The following is a 13,657-nucleotide window of genomic DNA, read 5'->3' as shown; positions in this document are numbered from 1 at the left end:
ATGCCGGAGTCGACAAGAATCCGCGGTTGGACCATGCGGGCGTGACGTGATTCGACATTGTCGACGGAGGGGAAGTAGTTTATTATGTTTGCGATTGGCGCGTCGCGCAGCTGCGCAAGGGGTAAACAATCGGCGTTGGATGCAGACAGTTTGACTGTATTTCTGACATGATGATAGATAGGGAGTGGGTCGGAGGGACAAGAGAGCAAAAGGCGGGTGCGCTCGACGGCGGTGGCGTTCGACCCGGCGCCAAGGACGGTGGCATTCGACCTCAGAGACGGCGCCGGCCATGAGGTTGACGGCGGTGAGGTCGGAGGACGCTTATTCCGCCAGTGTTCTTTTGGCTCTTGCCAAGTTGAGAAATTCAGGCCGCGCACTCTGCTCTCTGTTCTTGAGAAATCCCCAGTTTATTTGCCACGGCGTCGTCTTACATTCATTCCTGTGCTGGATTCCCCGCAGATTGCAGGCCGTGGAGATCAAAGGCAAACGTGTGGAAACCTGTCTGGAGACTGAATCTTGCAACGAAAAACAGAGTGAAGAACACTTTTGCTGCAGAATGACCTTGACAGTGGAGAGTTTATAGGGGTAAGGTGCCTTCCCAAACATCTCTGAAGCTGAAAATAACTAGTGTATACTACAACTTTTTCAAGAGCTTATTTTCACTGCAGCCGTTTCTGCACAGCCAGCAGCTCAAAAGAACTGAAAGAAAGATAACCACTGAGCCAACATCTCCAGTGCCTCTGCAAAATACATTGGCGCCAGACAGGCCAAACAATTACTACAACGTTGAAATAAAACAGCTAAATGCATGCATGCCTCAATGAAGAAGAAACAATCCATACCAATTTCATTTATCATGAAACTGATAAACATCCATCATATCACCCCCAAAGTTCTCAGGGTATACATCACATAACTGCAGCAAAAGGAAACTCAGCGTTCCTCGCCACCGAGGAAACTAGGACTATCACATCGACCATCACACGTATCTCGTAAATTAAGATGATGAATCTTGCATTGCAACAACTCACACCGAATATCTATCCAGCATACATATGCTTTGTGTGTACCTATCTGTAATAACAATAAACATACAAATTGTCCTGAGATGAGATGCCTCCTACCTATGTGCAAACAATGTGTTTCAGTTGAAAAACCTCCCCCTCCTGTAGCTCGCCACGCAAGTAAAATTTGCTTGTCGTCGTCTGCGCTTCCGTTGGTACCCAGTCCACCATAGACAGGACTTGCTTGGTGGCAACAAGCAAGGCCGGTTTATGCTGGCTGAATGGATGCTCCCGTTATCAAAGGGTGGGCCAGTCATCAACCAAGAAGCTGCCTGAGGCCATCCATAACCTGCTCCCTCTTTGCAGGATCCATCTGTACAAATACAATCAATCAAATGTATGTATCAGAGAAATGAGCTTAGGAACAGAAAGAGAAGGAAGAATATAATTAGGGAAATTATACAAGAACAAAGAAAAGAAGAATCAAAAGGAACTTAGGAAATTTATATACAAATACTAATAAGCAAAAGAAACTTACTTTGCTGAGGAGGAGCGATAGACCGTTGGGCAAGGCCTTGGCATCAGAGGTTTCAGCGAGATGCGACAGCAGTGTAGACGCTCTCTCGGCTTTCAGCTCCTCAAGATACTTGCCATACTTGTCAGGATCATCTTTCCAGGCGAAGAAGGCTTCATCGTCTCCCCACTTCTCGCCGTCTCCTCCTTGAGAGGCCAGGTACCATTTCTTGATGCATTCCAAGGCCGATCTGTGAGTGGGCATCTGCTGCTCGCCGGCGGCTTCTCTGACTTGTTTGGCGAGCGAGTCCTCGGCAAGCCTCCTTTGCAGTCTCCTGTAGAAGAAGGCTCGGGACTCCTCCCAGTCCACCACCTTACTGATCACGCCTTTGGCAGCCATTCTCGCAGAGGTGTCGTGCAACTCAGCAAACCGGGTGGCAACCTGAGTATATATGGGCATCAGCTGCTTCCTCCGAGCAGCCATGCTCCTCCTGATGGTCTCCGCCGCCGCCGCCGTTTCCCAAGGACTAGGGCTAGCACTAGTTTCTTTGAGGAGTTTGGCATTGAGGCTGATCAACTCAGGGTCAAGCCTTAGCATACTCTCTTCCAGTTCATTTGGCTTGAACTTGATCTCAATGAGTCCTGGTGCCTCAAGGACATTCCCTCTCGCAGTCCTCTCGGCATACATCTCAATGTGCTCAGGATTGATCTTGCTGTCCACCACAACCCATGCACCTCCACGCAGCTCTCCAGCCTTTGGTATGTACACAAAAGCAGGCTGCTTATACGTCCTCAGATTCTCAACAATCATAGAGCCAGCCTGAAGGATTCCTTCAAACAGATCCCTTTGCCCACCAGAAAAGCCTCTCCAGTTAGCAAGTATGAACAATGGGAGCTCTTCACGGTTGAAATCCAGCAGTGCCTGGGCCGTTTTTGCGGCCGAATCTGGGAACCACACCTGTCCAGCTTGAGGGACTACACGCTCGGCAGAATCAAGCTGACCAGGGTCAGCAGGGATTACTTGCATCACTGTCTCGGTTTCCACAGCTATGATACCAACTGGAATCCCACCTAGCTTTGCCCTTCCAGTAATAACAGTTTTGGCCCATCCTTCTAATGTTTCCACAAAGCTTTCTCTGTCAAACATACCATCCAACCACTTGCCTCCTTGAGTGTCCTGGATGCCACAGATGGCGGCACGGGCATCACATGAATTCTCTGGGAAATATGTTACAGCTCTCTCTGGTGGATCAAGAGATTTCACAATAGGAAGAGGACCGCCAACATAGGGAGGAACATAGCTGAGCCATTTCAAGATAGCAGAAACACCTTCAAGATCATCTGACACAGTGAGATGGACAACTCCATTTGTAGCCATGATTTTGGGGCCACCCAGTTGCATCTGAGAGCTATACACCTCGCGCCCCAGGAGCTTGTTCAGTGCAGAATACCCAGTCAAAATAATTGGTTGATCAAGACGTTGTATACACCGCATTCCTAACCGAGCAAGATAAGCCCCAATTCCAATAGCTCGCCCAGTCACAAATGTCAGAGTAAAGGTCTCTCTGTATGCCTTAGAGTAGGCACTGGCAATGGCACCACTTCCATGTAGATTCTCACAACCAAGTCCGTCCTCTTTCCCAACAATGGTATCAACAACCCATCTGGTTTCTCCGCTTTCCGGTACTTTTAGCTCATGGGCTATAACTGAAGAGCTTAGACGTGAATAATCTTGTTCAGTGAGGTAAATGTAGTGAAAACCACGTTCAGGGCTCTGGTCATCAGACCATCCAACATGGAAGCACGCCTTTATTTCCTCTGCTACACCGAGCCTAGCACCAGCAGTTGCTGACAAGTAAATTAGAGGAATTTTCCTCTCACAAGCAAGATTGGTGACAGCATCAAAGAATGCATCTTCTCTAGGACCAAAAGACCCAGCTTTAAATGTCACATCATTTGCAACAACTATAATCTCCCGGCCGCCTGGAAATTCTGGTGTGGAGAGCTTCATGTTCCAAGCAACAACACCAAAATTGTTGCTACCTGGAGGACGCTCAACTGGAACCAAAGGAGTACCCCATGATCCAGTTGAATCAGCAAATATAAGCTCTGTCACTTCAGCATACCGCTGGTTATGCTCGTTAGATTCTGCAACATGTGAAATACCAGATTCCCATGACTTCTTCAATGCTGTTTCAAATGCCTGCAGACAGAGTATTATTACCAATCTCAGTTGATCTGGTTAATCATGTTAACCAATTGTAGAGAAAAAAGGAAAGAGATGTAGCCAACTCACCAATGGGAAATCATAGCAGTATGTGGTTTCATTTTTCCTAGCAGCGGCACGTTTCAGGTCAATAGCATCCAAAGGTTTGTATGGCTCATGCAATGCAATGCCATGCAAAGGACCAGCTGTGGGTGTGGCAGAGCGGTAGAAAAGCTGATGTGTATTGGGGTCCTCCACTTCTCGGTAAATCTGAAAGTCAAAAGAATTCAAGCATAAGAGCAATAAAGAGAAAATGGTACCTACTACTTACAAGTCCTTTTAAGTAGTGTTTAATAGAACTTCTAAAAGCAACAGTTCGGAGATTACCCATTTACATTCATAATGGGAGTGATGAGCATTTTATATTCACCAACTAGATAAGCTAACAAAATCATATTCGATGGTCTTTGGGGCTTTATCCATCAGAGGTAATATTTGCAGAACTGTAGATGATAATGCTTGCATACCAGTGCAATAGCTAAGGTAACTTACATCAACAGTGCAGGTATGCCCAGTTACACTGGTAACAACAACTCTCCAAGCACCATTAGCCTGCCCATCACAATCCAACCATAGCTTCACTTCCCACTGGCACACAGAAAGGCGATGCATCCTGACACCAACATGCTCATATATATTCATAACCATATGCTTCAATAATGTGCATGCTGTCTTCTCATCTTGACCAACTTCATTCGTCATCCTAACATAATGAGAAGCAAAAACCAAGTGAACATCTATGAACACATTTAATGCAATATTTTTTTTTTGAGAACATAAATAAATTTTGACTGACCTTGAAGATGGAATTAGATCAAACAACCGCTGTTCTCTCATTATGCACAGATACATGTGGGAGTGGCCTGACATCCCAGTCTCACTGTGAGCGCGCAACTCTATTTCTTCTAGCGCTGCCATCAATGATCTGAGTATGCTGTTAGATGTGAATGATGATGAGGCTTGAACTTCATTATCAATACTTCCAAACAAAAACCCATTGGTCACACTTGGCTGTCTGACTATGGTACGAAGAAACATCCTTTGGTCATTTGATCTCGGATCTTTCTTGTTCTTTACTAGTGTGTACATGTGCCACTGGCGATCACGTGATGGGGTGTATTTCGCGTCATTGTAACCTTCTAAATTCACTTTGTCCTGTATTTACAGATAAACTGTTAGAGGTAATGGTATTATTGAAGGGAACATAAGCCAAAACAAAAGCTGCATACCAATTCAAGGAAGGTGGACAAAGGAGGTTCCACATGGCGGAGCATCGGGTCCTCCTCATAATATAACTTGTCAGATGACCATTTGAAGGAGTGGCGCATTGGTGAACGCCCTTCATCTCTTTGGATAATGCAGCTGACAACCCTAACACCAGCACCATTGAGATGTGATGTTATAGTGTTATCCTTCAAAATCTTGGAGAGTTTGTTGATCCTTTCTTGCGCTTGATCCTCATCACCACTATAAAGAGAAAACAGAGTGGAAGACATAACTAAAAAAATCATGAAATTAACGACCAGTTCATAGAATCACACTCGTCTCCTCTGCAATAACAACAAACCACATAAGAATAGAGTGTAAACAAACCTGTCTTGAAGAGTGCTCATCTGATTGTTGATACCAACCAAAGCAATATGCAGCATATTGCTACTGTTAGAATTTATAGGATTACCATTTGAGACACCTCCAACACCTGCTCCGTAATGTGAAGTCTCCTTTAATGCAGCTTCAATTGCAGTTGACAGAAGCTGAAGAGACTTGATTACAACCATTACACCCCATCGCCTGCCAATTGGATCCTCTACTTGTGGCTTTAGAAGTGACGCAGATTGCCCATTTCTTTGTTCAATATGTTCCTCAGAGAATTCCCATAAAGCAATTAGACCAGACCTGTGCCATTGCATCCGGACACTGCCCCTTACAAGATAATGCTGGAAGATGATTGTGAGTTAGCCGGCATAAATTTGTTAATGTTCCAGTTGTATCAAAAGAGTGTAGTAAATAAATTCAGTGGTACCTGATACAATCTGCGTATGTATGTCTCAACAACTCTCCGCTGAAGAGTAGGATCACTGTGATCAAACAAAGCCACAAGGGCGTCTTCAACTGCAACCGGGGCACATACTAAATCTTCCATCCTTTCATTGATAGCCATCTTCCTCCTAGGTGTTGAAATCCGCTCTCCTTCCTCAGTAAACATCTCCAGCTCTGAAAGGCTTCTTGCTATGCTTGTGCGGAGTTCACTCAATTTAGTGTGCTCAAGAAGTTGGCTTGCTTTAAGCGCCAGCTGCATCAATTACAATAAATTTATTTTATTTCTCTAGATATCATGTGCAAAATAAATAGGTGCAGATCATCCAAACTCAATTTTACCCCAGAGTATGCTGTATGGTTAAGGGCAGAAAAGCGAATCAACTGGTCCCTGTACGCAGATGGATTTGGATAGACCAATGCTTCCATAAGCCGAAGTATTAATTTATTTTTACTTTTCACGCCCTTGAAAAGAACACACATTGTCAGCACAAAAGCGCTTTTGCATATCAAGTAAATGAACAGATTGCGCAATAGAAGATGTTACCTGGTGGGAGAACACAATATATACGACCTTCTCAAGGTCTTTTGCATGTTGAAGTCGTAGACGTTCTATCACATCAGACTGAGAATATAAAAGCAAAAAAGCACAAAGGTTTAGCACATTTTGGTGAGAAAGTGAGCACCGATCAAACCATTCCAAGCAATTATAAATAGTTACCTGAATGTCATCGCTGAAGAGTTCTTCAACAGATAAATACTCCTCAAACAGAGACTTGACAACCGCACGAGCATGGCTTTCTCTTCCACCCTCATATGACTTGACCAGGCTCATAAGTGGCTCTACAAGCCTCTCACTAGTAACCCTATCCTTCTCGGAACAGTATGCAAGATTAGCCTGCAATGATGACTTTGTAAGGAAACAACATGACACATAAAAAAGGAAGGGATGTCCAGTAACAGTCTCAAACTGACCTCAATGACTCCCCTTAGCAACTTGGCAGGGAAATCCTTGCTCTTCCGGAAGTCAGCATTCAACTCATACTCCTTGTACTTAGCATCCAACTGAGAACACGCAAATTAGTTATCCATTTGATATGCAGCCAAAATGAAAAATGGAATAATAATATCTAAGATAAAAAAATATAACTTGAATACTTATTCACCTCATTCCTAAGATCTTTCGGGAGTCGGGTTGCCAAAACGGACATGAGTTCTTGCCACTGTAGGAAAGGGAGCTCAGGGCTGTCTAGGCAGTTTAGCAAATCTTGTACAACCTGAAAGAAAAGGTACAGTCAGGAACTTATTGATTGAAGAAAGATGGTATAGTTTGTCACAATTAAGAGGTTAGTTTCTCTCTGTAGAAGAACTCATGCTCCATTTTCCCATGGCAATGCGATAGACAAGGGAAAACAAAAGTGGAAGAACAAGTATACACTGACAGTTTGATGTGCCTTACATGATTGATGTTATGTTCATATCCTGCAAGGATCATGTGGGCAGAATTCACACTTGCAGCAAACTTTTGGTGAACTTTGCCAGAAATAGCAGTAGGAGGTCCAAGTTTTGGAAAGGTGCCATGAAATGGTTCAGCTCTTCTCACAGAAGATGGGTCATCAAGATCCAACCTTGCTATCAGATCACTTGCCTGCACAAAGACAGCCATTTCAGCTACTATTTAAAGGATGCACGTATCCGTGTAGTACTTTTGTGAGAATGTACATCTAGTGCTGCAAACAGAGGGGGGGGGGGGGGGGGGGGGGGGGGGCGGGGGGCGGGAGGAGGAACCTGCATGGCCTGACCCTCAGGCATGACAAAGTGAATGACACCAGAGGCCGGTAGTAACAGTGGCATGCACATTTTCATAACCTCCACCTCAGCATATGGCGTATCAGCAACCACATGAGAACCATCCGCGACCAAAAACCGAAGAAGTTTGCACGGTGTATCAGCCAACAACCTGGAAGGATCATGCTCTTTCTGTAATATATCATTCAGAGGACATAATTAATTTATGTATTTCCATACAATTTGCAGCTACAGTTACAACTGAAACAACCCCTATATTACGTAGGAACCAAGAGGAGAATACAGATCTAGCTATCTTCACCTGTAATAAGCATGTTCTCCCATTGATTAGAAGGCGCGTGCCAGCAGCTTCTGTCTCGGCGTAAATTACATGACTGTTTCCATCCAACTAGAAAATTCACAATTAAAGATTGGTTAGGCCATTTTCAAATAAAAAGAAAATTAGATAGATTGCACTTGTATAAAAACTTAGTGTGGTAGATATATTTGCCTGCATTAAGAGTCCGCCATCTCGCAGCGAATGTATCTCTGCTTCAACCTCTGATTCATTAATTCTTAATTTGTAGCTACGGGGTCCACCTCTTACTGTCTCAATCTGCAGAAGAAAATAATCATTAGCAGATGTGACAAGGATACCAACTGGATTAGATGGGTATGGCATGGATAAGATTAAAGAGAAAATTACAGATAATTACCGTATATTTGCTCCCATCTATATTCAGTGTCACAGTCAAATTGACAAGAGAGATGTGCTGTGAACGGAAAGAAGTTAAGACAGTTTTATTCATATAGAAATTGGAATATCAACAGTAAGAATATTCATCATATAGTATGTACCTTTGGTGGTATTTGACCTTTACTGAGATAACCAACATAATCGGTTACAACGCTCGAGCTCCTGCTTGATGCTTCCTGAAATATAAGAAACACAGTATTTGAGGATGGAAAATGGATCTTGGATGAAAGCTCATAAGCACCTAATAAATCATAGTTCTCCAGAAAAAGAAATCATACATATAGAGCTCCACCAACAACTGAAAGGTACCATGGGGGCCTCTCTGCTCTAACACGCATAGCTATTCTGCTGTCTAGCCAACCAGTGTGAATCTTATTTTCTCGGTACTCTGCAGCCTGGAGATATGAAAATTTTGAACACAAATTACACACAAAAAAATGTACCATGTAATCAGAGAACATGTTTACTGTGGGGTTATCTTACATTCAAGAGATCCACAGTGTAGTCAACATTAGTGCGTATCTCTCCACGAATTTGGATCTCTTTTAACCCAAGTACCATATTGGCTATTGCCAATGACCTAGATTCCCCAAAAGCAAAAACATGACCTGCGAAAAAATTCATGTTGTTTAAGAGAAGCATCATCATGAGATACATGAGGAAACAGAAATTTACGCACATCACTTACCAAACTGGGAATCAGAGAACTCATGAATTGCACCTCCGGACTGAAAAAAAAAAAAACGATGATTCAGGTTAGGTTTGCCGCACAAGATGCAGTTTTTAACCAGGAAATTTATCAACATAAGAAACAGGAAAACTCAAGGGTAATGATAAGCTGCGGCTGTTGTGACATGTCATGTGGTATCAAAGATCATTATGCATGGATGCAAACTTGCCTTAACGGAGAAGTAGGCCCAAACATTGGGTTTGCTTTTAAAGTTCAGCTCTTCCACTCTTCCACTGGTAGGCTTAAACCCATCATCTGGATCCTCGCTAGTAACTCTAACTGCTACACAATGACCCTTTGGCTTTACAGACTGTGCTTTGTCCAAATCAAATTTAGTTGCTACAGCTGATATTTCCTTCCAAGCGTGATAGCCACCTCCATGTTCTATTCCATAAAAGCGTCTGATCTCTGCAGTTATCCTAATATTGATTAGTGTGGAGGGGAAGAGATAATATCATCAACCATCAAGTTGTAAAACTGGCCTACCTGGAATATTGTAGAGTGGTATGCCCATTCCTACTACAACTTGAGATGCAGGTAAGTTAATTTCAGCAATCCATTCGGTCACAGGGTGTTCTACCTGCAACCTTGGATTAAGCTCCAGGAAATAGTATTCGCCTGTTTCCATGCTGTACAGATATTCCACTGTAGCAGCACCCTGATATTGCACACATTTAGCTAGTCGCCTTGCCGCCTGCTCAAGCTCTTTAATTGTTTCTGGAGGAGCAACTGTAATTGGTCCCTCCTCAATGATCTGTTTCACAAGTATATATATGGTGAGAAGTAAAAGATATATAATTTTGCTAAGACTTCTCTGCTATTATCTGTCTTGCATTAGTTAATTTTTGTGGTTATAAAATAATCTGTAATACAGTCACTAGACTTTTCAATATTCTGAGCTCAAAAACTTCCAAGTGCGACACATATATATCTGGAAGAAAAAGTTTGTTCTTGAATTCAAAATGCAACATTCAACTATTTAGTACAGTATAAGTATAAGTAACAGTAATAAATGATGTCATTTAAGAAAATGCTAAGACATAAATTTTGTATAGCTCCTGCAACATTTTGCACTTTGCTAAACAGTACTATATGATTGCTACATCTTCCAATGAAGTTTTTATTCCCTGAAGCTGTAGAACTTCTACCAGTACTCACTACACAAATGTTTGGCTGAGACTAATTCCAACAAAACTGATATTGAACAGCCCAATGCTTCAGGAGAATAACTAACCTTTTGGTGCCTTCTTTGAACACTACAGTCTCGACTGTGCAGTGCTGCCACGTTGCCATGCTTGTCACAGAGCAACTGAACCTCTAGATGTCGGCTCTACAAAGAAAGAACAGAAAGGCAAGATTTTAGCTAAATGAGCCATATCAGTACAGAAGAAGCACTCGCTGAATACTGAACATGAGTAACACAAAGATACAACCGAAAATAATGCTGTTATCAGTTTATCACATATCACCTGAGATGCCACCTTCATAATAAATATAGGCGATCCGGGGACCTCTCCTTGCACTTGCTTAAACAATGCTCTGACCTCATCATCATTGTGTACCTATAAAACCATTTGGATGACATAAAAAAACATCTTTGGTTAATATACAATATTTGCACAAAACTTAGACTTCATTTTAAATGGACAGTGGAAATTTCCATGTAATTGTTTGCGAGTAGAGCATTCCATATAACTGTGGTAGAGATGAATTAAAAAGATGAAAAGAATACCAACCTTCCTTATTCCTTTACCACCCCCACCCCATGATGCCTTGATCATTGCAGGATACCCCACCACCTGACAACTAGCGACTGCTTCGTCTGTAGTTGAAACACAAGCGTTCTTATAGATCTCCTCAGGTATTGAGTGGCAGGTTTCTTGCGGAACTTTCACCTACAGCGCGTATTGATTTAGTTTTGAGAAATATTACAGTGCTGGAGAGAAAAACAGAGGAGCAAAACCATAAAGAAATAGGACAAGGTATATATACATGTGACCCGCTCCATGGAAGAGTTGGAACTCCTGCTGCTTGTGCAATAAGAGAAGAACCAATCTTATCGCCTAGTGCCCCCATCGCGGCTGATGGTGGCCCAAGAAAAATGATTCCCTTTTCCATGAGCGCGTCTGGAAGTTCTGGGTTCTCAGAAGCATGACCCCAGCCAGGCCAAACTGCAGAAACCCGAGTTCTCTCTGCTATCTGCGACATGACAGGTGAATTACAGACATTAATAACTGTAGTCAAGTATCCGGCGTAATGAACATGGTAATCCATAAAAACTAGGTGAAAAAGGATGATCAACTGCACTAACCTCCACTATGAGCTGTACATTTGCATAGTTGTTGTTATTCGTCCCACCAGGAACTTCTAAGAACTGGTCGGCGATTCTTATGTGCTCCGCATTAATCCTGAGGTCCTCTGGAGTTGCCATAGCCACCAAGAGAATGGCCTTCTCGTTCCCAAAGGTCTCCAAGGCCCAGGTGCGGATGCTGCGCATGAACTTGACCGCAGCCATCCCATTGTTGGCAACCAGCACGCTGTGTATCGGCGAGTCGCCCCCGAGCGCTTTACAGAACTCGTCGACCGAGGACATCCTCCCGTTTATCTGGTCAGATTCCACCATTATTGCCCCCTCCAACCTTCAGCACTGGGAAAAGCAAAAGAACAAGTCCGTCCGTTAGCGCATCAATCATTTATGGGTGATTAGCGTAGAATTGCAGCACTGGGATATTTCTTTTCGGTTTGGCATGTGTGTGCCCTTTTTCTGTACCAGATGCTAAAATGGTACAGACAAAACAACAGCATGGTGGCACTAATTAACGACTAACTAAATCCGGAAATTCCTAGGGCAGCAGTGCCACGGGAAAGTGCACAATTCACGACAGTAAGCTCATAGTCGACAAACCAGCAGAAGCAGAAGAGCAAGACCACAGATGACATTAAAAATACGTGAAACAATGTTGAAGTCCACACTAGGGGTTACTCCACTCCAAGCAGGAGCAAAGAGGGAAATGGACTTGAATTCCGGCATTCAGGAGAAGGAAGCAAGCAACAAGTGTGCCCAAAACCCGGCCGGTCGCGCGCGCCCACAACCCGCTCGACGTAATGCCAGACGGCACGAACCCGCCAATCCGGCGACGGCACGGGTCGACTGTCAGCAGGATCCCGCGGCAGCTCCGCGTGTACGGACTAGGTGGAAGCACTCGGAATCTGACGCCGCGCGCGCGCACGCAGAAGCAGTGGTATCTGGTGCCGTGATCTCCTGGCGCTGAGAGAGAATCAGCAGGAAGGCCCCGCGCTGCGCTACTCGGATTGGGGCCTGGAGGCAGCCTACGCGCGCTCGATTTGAGGCCGGCGTGGGCGGGGAGGCTGGGAGCGAGTACATCACTGGTCCTCCCCGCGCGCACTGGGGCACGGGCGGGTCAAGCACGAGTCCATGGCAGGTCCGGCCCAGTCAATCGCCCGCACGCATATAGGCGGAGGCGGAGCGCTCCGGCGAAAATCGGAAGATGCGAGCAGAAGCAGGGGCACAGCAAGGGCAGGGGGAGCTTACCGTGAGTCCGCCCGGAGGCGTTCGACGGAATGCCGCGCCGCGAAGGAGATATGGAGATCCAGGAGAGGCAGGCAGGCGGCGGCGGCGGAGGCAACGAGGAATTGCGTGCTATAAATGCGCGCCGCGTCGCCGAGGCCGCTGCTGCTGCGTTGTGGTTGGGGCGATGATGAAATGCGTGCATTCATGGAGGAGTTGGGGGAGGGAGGGTGGGGGCAGGTGGGGGGTGTGGTCTAGACGGGGACGACGGGTAGTTGGGCCTCATGGCCCTGCTTGCTTGCTTGGGCGGATGGATTGGTGTGTCGTTGCACCTGTCTCTCCGGCGTGTCTGCCTTGGGTAGGTAGGGCCCCAACGCCTTGGATGTGCTCGCTCGCTCCGCTCATCCGGTGGCGTGCTCCCGTCCCGGATGGCGTGCGGAGTCTAATTCCATTTTCCCCTTGAAGAAAATAGTTGCGCTTCGCCGTCATGGATGGATGCTGTTGTCTCGCACAGGTCCAAACGGCTTTGATGCCGACATCTTCGAATCGTAGCTGCGGGGGGTGGCTTTTTTCTTCCAAATTTCCGTGCGATGTGTTGGGGATCAAACGTGGTGTGCTCTCGTGTCACTGGTTGCGGCACAAGGGCATATCATATGCTTTGTTGACCCTTGTTTTGTGATTTTCTACATGTGTGCACGAAGGTGTCTTACTTTAACAATCATCGAGGGGGCAGGGGGGTGAGGATCCCCACCCGGATGAATTACTCGCAGAGGGGCGCAACTGGTAGTTTACGGCTTACACTTATGCGTAGAGAGCGTCATTGACATAATGGCATTGCGGTGGCCTTCTATTGAGGCGGCCAACGCCTTTGATGTGCTCCGCTCGGCTTCGCTCACATGCCCGTCCCCGTAGTCTGTAGTCGTCGGTTAAGCCACGATCACAACGTCTCCCGGTGCCTAGTTGACTCCCGTTTGTTTGTTACTGTAGCTCGGATTGCATCATGGGCGCGTTGTCTAGCTAATTGCCCGAGCCT

At 45.2% G+C, this 13,657-nt stretch overlaps 1 protein-coding gene across 1 annotated transcript; it reads right to left on the bottom strand.

Annotated features, from left to right (window-relative positions):
• Nucleotides 1-821: 821 nt before the first annotated feature.
• On the bottom strand, nt 822-12,975 carry LOC109753542 (acetyl-CoA carboxylase 1). The gene is made up of 30 exons (XM_020312452.4): nt 12,649-12,975; nt 11,407-11,742; nt 11,088-11,294; nt 10,832-10,990; nt 10,565-10,657; nt 10,330-10,425; nt 9,582-9,849; nt 9,265-9,503; nt 9,054-9,093; nt 8,849-8,973; nt 8,644-8,760; nt 8,467-8,541; nt 8,325-8,381; nt 8,120-8,224; nt 7,931-8,017; nt 7,609-7,800; nt 7,280-7,468; nt 6,987-7,097; nt 6,796-6,885; nt 6,542-6,718; nt 6,368-6,445; nt 6,163-6,285; nt 5,807-6,076; nt 5,377-5,720; nt 5,013-5,250; nt 4,580-4,938; nt 4,276-4,486; nt 3,814-3,993; nt 1,543-3,720; nt 822-1,377 (listed from the first exon to the last, which is right to left on the bottom strand). The coding sequence occupies exons 2-30, from the start codon at nt 11,716-11,718 to the stop codon at nt 1,321-1,323; spliced, it is 6,777 nt and encodes a 2,258-aa protein (XP_020168041.1). The 5' UTR covers nt 11,719-11,742; nt 12,649-12,975; the 3' UTR covers nt 822-1,320.
• Nucleotides 12,976-13,657: the final 682 nt, after the last annotated feature.

The sequence above is a fragment of the Aegilops tauschii genome, chromosome 3 (genome assembly GCF_002575655.3).
Source record: "Aegilops tauschii subsp. strangulata cultivar AL8/78 chromosome 3, Aet v6.0, whole genome shotgun sequence".
Taxonomy (NCBI): domain Eukaryota; kingdom Viridiplantae; phylum Streptophyta; class Magnoliopsida; order Poales; family Poaceae; genus Aegilops; species Aegilops tauschii.
This window is presented reverse-complemented; position numbering and strand designations above follow the sequence as displayed.